General features: G+C 50.3%; 1 protein-coding gene across 1 annotated transcript; it reads right to left on the minus strand.

Moving 5' to 3' along the window:
• Nucleotides 1-818: 818 nt before the first annotated feature.
• Gcc1 (golgi coiled coil 1) lies at nucleotides 819-5940 on the minus strand. The gene is made up of 2 exons (NM_028900.4): nucleotides 4501-5940; nucleotides 819-3516 (listed from the first exon to the last, which is right to left on the minus strand). Exons 1-2 carry the CDS (start codon nucleotides 5530-5532, stop codon nucleotides 2212-2214), a joined length of 2337 nt encoding a protein of 778 aa, NP_083176.3. The 5' UTR covers nucleotides 5533-5940; the 3' UTR covers nucleotides 819-2211.
• Nucleotides 5941-7819: the final 1879 nt, after the last annotated feature.

Consider the following 7819-nt stretch of genomic DNA (forward strand, 5'->3'; position numbering starts at 1 on the left):
CGTCGGGAAAGCTTCCTGTTGCAGCAGACTGTGATTACTGCAGAAACTTCTAAGTGGTCGAAATACTTGAGCAAGAGACTCTAAGGGGCTGGGGAGATGGTTCAGTGGTTAAAGGCAATTACTGCTCTTCTAGAGCTTCCAGGTTCAATTCCTACCATCTACCTGGGAACTTGCTATTGTCTGTAACTCCAGTTCCAGGGGATGTGCCAACCTCCCTGACTCCTCGGGGTACAAGGTATGCATGTGAAACATAGTCAAACATGCAGCAGGCAAAACACTCCTACACATAAAAACAAGAGTTAAAAGTTGGGGTTTTTTAAATTTATTTTTTAAAAAAGGAGAGAGAGAATATTTAAGCTCAGCAAACACTAGCTCTGGAAAAGCAACTGTGCCTGTGGATCTTTCTGTCCTTCCTAGAGCCACCTAGAAATGCCAGCAACCACAGGATATCTTCTCAGAGGGAGCAAGACAAAGAAATGAAGGAAGTCTATTATTAGCTTATTAGCTTGATGTCCTGAGATAACTTTCCAGGGTACCATGAATCCTGATTGTAGTGAAAAAGAAGCACTCATAACAGATTGCTTCTAGGTATGAATAGTAATTATGGAAGCATCAAGCCTACTCACTAAACCCTTTAGAAAGCTTTTCCATCATGGCTGTGCACACACGCTCTCACACACACAATTCCAACCTAAGAAATTTGTTATCTGTCAGGCAGTTAAAGCCCTGAGGTATCCCTCCCTGGAGTGAAGCTCATGGATTTACATAATGGAATATGGATTTGAGCTCAGAGATCAATATAAGGAACTATATATCTAGCCTTTTCATTCACCATTTATTTTCACACTCTACTTGTGTCCAGATGTATAGACACCACCATTAAGAAAACACAGCTCAAGTCACTCAGGTTTAATGACCATTGTTATTACTACAAAGACATCACTTCTGTTCCATTGAAGTCTGCTCCCGCAGATAATCAGGTCACCTCCTCCCACTGAAAACATCGTTAATCAAAGTTTTCTGCACCCCAAACCCTCACAAAACAGATCTCGATAATAAAAATAGCAAAAAGATATATATTAATGGCCAAACATTGATCTTTCAGGTCCAAAGGTCTTTATAACCAGGAAGAGCAGACTGATCAAAGAAAAGAATTGGCAACTCATAGTGCTTTGACCCAAATTTTCTGAGAGCTACTTTCCTTAAAGAACAGAATTAACCAAAAGAAAATAAAGAATAGAATTAACCTCTGCCAGGATCATAGGGCAGAAAGTATTTCAGCTGAACTCTGCTTTTCCTGGGAGGGTCCTAACAGTGTTCTGGAATCTGCAGCAAATTACCTCCTTTTTCCTGTCCCTGCAAAAGCAAACACAGCTGGGAATACATCTTGGCAGAAATTCCTCGTATCCCTGCAGGTCCCGGCTTACTGTCCAAATGCTCTGAAAGAAGCAAAGATGTCATCTCTTCTACAAGCTCCATGTTGAAGGGAAGACCATGAAGTCATCACTCCCACTCTCTGCCTGCCTTAAGCAGGAGAGGTTTGTTTTTAACCCCGTCCTGGACCAAACAGGACCACTTTGGAGATCGCTAAGCTCACATGGCTGCTCGGGACCCTCTCTGGGATGGGCACAAAGGGCTCAGCTGGTTCCTGGAAGCAAGGTTCCAAGTTTTGGGAGGAACTCACTAGTCCTCAGCCCTTGGGACAAACCGTCACTGTTTTTAACTCCCTGGTCTCTTCCTAGCTTGATGTATGTCCCCAGAGAATTAAGACACAAGTGGGCCAGATGCTGACTGTGAAGGAATACATACATAGTTACTGTATATGTTCCAAAGTCAGATGACCTCCCCTGGGAGTCACATTTATTCCTAGCTCTGAGCCAGAAGCATTATACAATATCTTATTTATTAAGACCCTCACCATTTCCCTAACTCGCACCTCCTACCCCCAGCCTTTCTCCCTAACCTGCTCCACATACAGACCACTACGAGATGCTGTCTCAATACTGGCAGTACCCTGAGAGCCCAAGGATAAAACTGCATTAATGGCACTTGGCAGATAATCCCATTCTACTTTGAACTGCTCTGAGTTCAACACAGTGAAGAAATAAATAAGAATGCAAGAGAAGAGGCCGTAGAAATCCGAGCCTGCCCTTCCCACAATAAAAGAGGCACGGAGATTTCAGGAGTTGGTAAGAAAACAAAAAGTATCTATCATCTCTTGCCGGAAGGCCACCAGCTCCCACCGCTTGGGAGCCGCATTAGCACTTGTTTCTCTTCAGGACTGAAGTGCAAGATCGTGAGGATGGCGGTGAGCGTCTGCTGGCGGCCCAGGCTGTCGGGCAGGGTCAGGAAGCGGTAGATGATGTTTTTGAGATATTCCAGGTTGGCTCCCTCCCTGCTCTGGTCCCTCATATTCTTTTCGATGTGGCTCTGGAGGGCTCCAACCTCCTCTCGATGCCGCTCGCCCTCCTCCAGCAGCCTTTCCTGCAGCTGATGGGCTTCTACCTCCAGCCTGTGTTTCTGCTTCCTCAGAGATGTGATCTCCACCTCCTTGCGGGCCAACTGCTCAGCATAAAGAAAGAAGGTGGGCTCGTTGGCTGCAGCAAGCTGCAGGGCCTGGGTCAAGCTATCTGAGGAGGCTGTGTCGGCTGGGTCCCCAAGACCTCCACCACCCACTCCTCCCACGGGGCTTCTGCGTCCTGGCAACCCAGAGGACAAGGCCACAGAACGTAGTTGCTCCAGCTCCAAGTCCTTCTCCGCGAGCACAGCCAGGGCCCGGTCCCGCTGCTTGTGTAGCTCCTCCTCCAGTTTCAGTGTGCGGTCCCTGAAGTCCAGCTGGCTGCGCTCCAGTTCCTGCCGATGGAGCTGCTGCAGCCGGGCCAGTTCCTGCTTCCAGTCCTCAGCCTCCTGCTGGTGCTGGCTTTCCAGCTCCTCACAGGACAGCCGCAGGGAGATATACTTGTCCTTCAGCTCTGCGAGCTGCTCCTGTGCTGCCTCCAGCTCCTTCCCCAGGCTCCCATCTTTGGTGTTCTTGCTTTTGAGCACAACTTGGGCTCGCATCTTATACCGCTCAAACTCTTCCTTCAGCTGCTTCAGCTCCTGTTGGTAGTAGAGCGCGGTAGCCTTTTCCCCGTCAGCAGCCTCGGAGTTGGCCATTATCTCAGGGTCGCAGAGCTTCTCCACATCCAGGGTCACCTGGCTTTTCCTAGCTGCAACCTGTAGTAGCTTCTTGAGCTTCTCCATCTTGTCCTTCAAGACATTGATATCCAGACTGGATTCGTCGCCATGGATGTCAAGGGAGGACCGGCTAGAGGCTGCGAGGGCCAGTGTCTTGTTCTCCAGGTCCAGCTGCAGAAGTCGCTCCTTCAGCTTCTGGATGGCCAGCTGGTCTTTCTGCTTGGCTTTCTCGTAGGTGCCCAGCAGTTCAGATACCTCAGAGATCTGGCTCTCCAGGGCTGCTACTCTCTGCTCTTCTACCTGAGACTGCTGGCGGAGCTGGTCCTCTGCAAGGGCTGTCTGCAAAGCAAAGAACAGGTGACAAGGCATCCAGGAAAGTCACAAAACCCCTAGAGTCAACTGGGTGTGGGGGAGGAGACAGAGAAGTGAACAGGGCTTGGAATAACCCAGAACAAGTGGGAACTGGGGATTTTTAACTGAAGTGCCCTTTCTACCATAGTTTTCCATTCTTCATTAAGCTTGAATACAAAGTATGTTTCTGTTAGCCAAATCATTTAAAGAAACCGTGTAACATTCTTTCCCTTTCCCAACATGCCTGTAAATTCAAACCCAACCTAGATCCCTCTCTCTACTGAAAGGGAACACTATAAAACAGTTGAGGCAAACCTCACCTGAGCGTATACACAAGGCATTTCTTCTGGGGAAAATCCCCTTTGCTTCCTCCAGTCACCTTACCTAGAAGCACACACTTCTCAGGATACACACAAGCTTTCCCTACACAGCTGTCACTGTATCACCTCAAGCAGCACAGCTGGTAAGATGCCAACACCCAAGGCCTAGATAGAGCTATCTGGCTTGAACCCAGAAATACTCAGGAACTCTTCATCCTGTTAGAAGGACACCACACAAAGCCACACTTCACGGGACTCACTGATGCAATTTTTTCACTTGGCATCAAATATCACTATGCATGTTGGGAATGTGGAACCAGACCAAAGTCCCAGTACTCACACTAACAACTCACGCTATCTCACCAGGCATCCCTTGACTAAAACAAGACCCTGCCTTAAGTGGGGAGAGGGGTGCCCTTAATCCTAGCACTTGGTATGGAAAAGCAGGCAAATCCCTGTGAGTTCAAGGGCAGACTGGGTTACATGGTAAGACCCTGCCTCATGAAAACACACACAGAGAAACAAACACACACACACACACACACACACACACACATAGGGATGCATTACAGTTATCTAATGACCAGAAGAGAAAAATAATAATTTCCTATGTAAGCTAAAATGACTATTTGAAGGATATGAGAATAATTACCTTCCTCATTTCTTGCTGCAATTGGGCCTGGAAATGGCTTTTAAGACGGGCAGCCTCTTGCTGAAGCTCCTGCAGCCGGGGGTCTGGTCGGTTCTTCTCATCTCGAATGGTTTGCAGCTCACCTTTCAGCTCCTCTACCTCTCGGGTCAGCTGCTTGGTCTGCAGTTCAAACCCTTCGACCTGATCAGCGGCATATGCCCGCCCTGCCAAGGCTTCTCTGGTCTCTTCTAAGCGAAGTTCCAGGTCCTGGCGCTGGGTCCTCTCCTCCTGCAAGAGCTTCTGAAGCTCGCGCAGCATCAAGGCATGGTCACTCTGCTCCTGGGCACGATCGTGCTGCTGTGTAATGAGGCGGGCTTTGGTTTCTGCTATCTGCTCTTGCAGCACCTTCAAGTCTCCCTCCAGGCGACCCCGCTCTTCCTCTGCCTTTTTATTGGCATCCTCTAAGTCCTGCTTCATCTTCTTCTTATCCGCCAGGTAAGACGCCTCCATACGGGACTTTTCCTGAGTGACTGTCGCCAAGGAGCTAGTCAAAGTGGCCAACTGAGTCTTCAGCTGATGCACTCTTTTGTCCATCTCACTACCGGCAGATGGCCCATCCCCACTGCTACTACTAACGCCACTCTCTGACCCACTGGCCTCTTCAGACTTTGGGGGAAGTGGTCCACGGGCCGCTCTGTCATCTTCAACCCCAAATTCACCCTTGACACTTGTAAGACTGGCTGCGGTATCCAAGCTAGTGGCAGTTCCGGTGCTGTCCTCACTGTGAGTGGAGCACCGGTCATCCACAGAATCAGGAAACGTGAGACCTGGAGGCTGCACACCTGAGAGGCCTACATCCGCCTCGTGGGATACCGACAGTACCTTGATGCTGGCCTCCAGGGCTTCTTTCTCCTTCAGCAGGCTTTTATAGGCACGCACCACATCCTTGAGTCTTGCCTGGTACTGGAGAAGCTGCTTTTTCTGTGTCTCGATGGTCTCCAAGAGATCCTTCTTACTTGGGCCGCCCCCGAAATTCATCCCAAACTTCTCCATGGGGGTTCTGGCGTGGACCGCTCCACGTCAACGTTCTTGCAGCCCTGGGCAGAGCCACAGGGACAGCTAAAAGTGAAGCAGAGAGAACCGTCTGGCTGCAGGCAATACACCCGGTCCGTCCAGCGGTCCGGGCGGGATGAGGGGCCGCGGTGGCCAGGCAAAAGCACTGCAGGAGCCAGGCCGAAGGTGGGAGCCAGTTCCAACCTGGAGGCGGAGTGACGCTGACCTAGCAGGAGCAGTCAGCCTAGGCTCTCCAGTACAGGCCCTGAGCCTGTCCCGCCCTAGCCGCTCCTGTGGCCACCGCAACCTAGACCCGCCTCCCTCCGCCCACGATAAGCCCAGGGTTTACACTAAGCCGGGTTCCATCACGATTTCCCAACAACTGGAACAGCACCGCTTCCGGGTCTCCTGGAAGTGACGGCAGCAAAACGCCACAGACCCCGCCCCGCCGTGGGCGTGAGATGGGTGGGGCTTCCGCACCGTGTCTGCTGGTGGCCTGGAGAGGGAGTAACCCGTAGGTAAGTCTAGAGCAAGCACCTGAGCAGTGGTTTGGAGATGCCTAACTTTGCCCTCAAGCTACCACCAGTGAGCGACAGGGGGCGACGTCGCACTGCATTTGCCCCAAAAACATAGATGAAAGACGCATCAAACTATTTGGGGCAATGTCCAACATTTGGGGCAACAGTTAGGACTCATACTAGGAAAACGAGGCCGGTACCTGGTTAACGTAAAGCATAATAGCTCCCTCCCTTAGTTCTGATTAGTAAAAGGGGCATTATATAGCCATAAGGCCCATCTTGCATACCAGCATATGCTGGGGTCAGGGCTGTGTCACAAGAGTTACACTTACGGGAACATAGAGTAAAATGTACAGAGGGGTAACATGTCCAATGTCACTCAGCTAGGAAGTTTAGGAGTCCTATCTCAGTCTGCCTCTCAACATACTACATGCTATGCCAGATAGCACTACTGAAGAAGCATGGCCTTGTCCCAAGAAACTCCTAACAGCAAGGACACAGAGATTCAAACAGGTAGCTCCTGCCTTCACACTAGTGTGTCGGGGCATTGCAGAAGTGGTATAAAGGAGATGAGGCACCTGCCAGGACAGAGACTCTTAGGGGAAATGATTTGAAGTTTGAGAGATGAGTAGACTGCCAAGCTCAATGCAGATGTGGGAAACCAGCATGGAGGAAAGTGGAAAGGTGTATAGGGACGTCAGGCATCAGTGAGCCTAACTTGCCCAGGAAGCTTATGGTGTGGGAGAAGGGTGGCTACTGATGAGGCTGGAACAAAGGACCCAACTTAAAGGCATTTAGATTTTACCTTAGGTGACAAGACATGAAAAGATTTTCATCTCAAGAGCACACCATCAAGTCTCCTTTTTCTTTTCCATCAAGACTCTTGTGGGGACTGTAAGACGACTCAGCAGTAAAGGCACTTTCCACCCAGGCCCAATGATCTGACCTGAGTTCTATCACCAGGGCCCACACGGTGGAAAGAGAGAACATATTCCCACAGGTTGTCCTCTGAGAGCTACACCTCCACACATGAACACGAAATAAAAGTGGGGAGGGAGCCAGGCGTGGTGGCGCACGCCTTTAATCCCAGCACTTGGGAGGCAGAGGCAGGTGGATTTCTGAGTTCGAGGCGAGCCGGGTCTACAAAGTGAATTCCAGGACAACCAGGGCTATACAGAGAAACCCTGTCTCGAAAAAAAAAAAAAAAAAAGGGTGGGGAGGAGCTAGAAACAAAATAAGATTCCTGTGACATTATGAAGATACCAAGCCTGTGAGAGGGGTGCGGGGAGGGAAAGAGATGAAATAAGAGTGACAACGGGTTTTAAGAAAATATTTCTGTAATAAAAATCTACTCAAGATGCCAAGGCAGCCGTCACATCTCCGTGAGTTCGAGACTAGGCTGGTCTACATAGCAAGTTCCAGACCACCCAAGGCTACATAGTGGACATAGTGTTTCAAAACAAAAGACAATGAGCTACTTTGAGAATCTTTTAAATGTACTTTTCGACTCTATCAAAGTCTTCTCAGGAATGCAAGTTTACCACTTAAGAGTAAAGCAAAGTCCTGCGGTCACCGGAGACCCAGAACAAGTCCCCTTCCAAGCCCTGGTCCCCAGGCAGGCTGCCAGGCCTCCCTAGACTTCAGTTCTTCCGCAAACGCGCCTGGGGGGCGGGGCCGGGGCGGACCCGGAGGGGCGGGGCCACGTGACGTCGGGCGGACCCGGACGCGCGGAGGTGGCGGCGGCGGCGGCGGCGGCGCCTCCTCCTTCT

The sequence above is a fragment of the Mus musculus genome, chromosome 6, assembly GCF_000001635.26.
Source record: "Mus musculus strain C57BL/6J chromosome 6, GRCm38.p6 C57BL/6J".
NCBI lineage: Eukaryota > Metazoa > Chordata > Mammalia > Rodentia > Muridae > Mus > Mus musculus.

What these genes read in the sequence shown, in the direction of transcription:
- Gcc1 (NM_028900.4), bottom strand. Translation starts at nt 5,532, where the DNA reads ATGGAGAAGTTTGGGATGAATTTCGGGGGCGGCCCAAGTAAGAAGGAT. An exon ending in TGCAGCAAGAAATGAGGAAG is followed by an intron (nt 3,517 to 4,500) that starts GTAATTATTCTC and finishes TTTGCTTTGCAG; the next exon opens with ACAGCCCTTGCAGAGGACCA.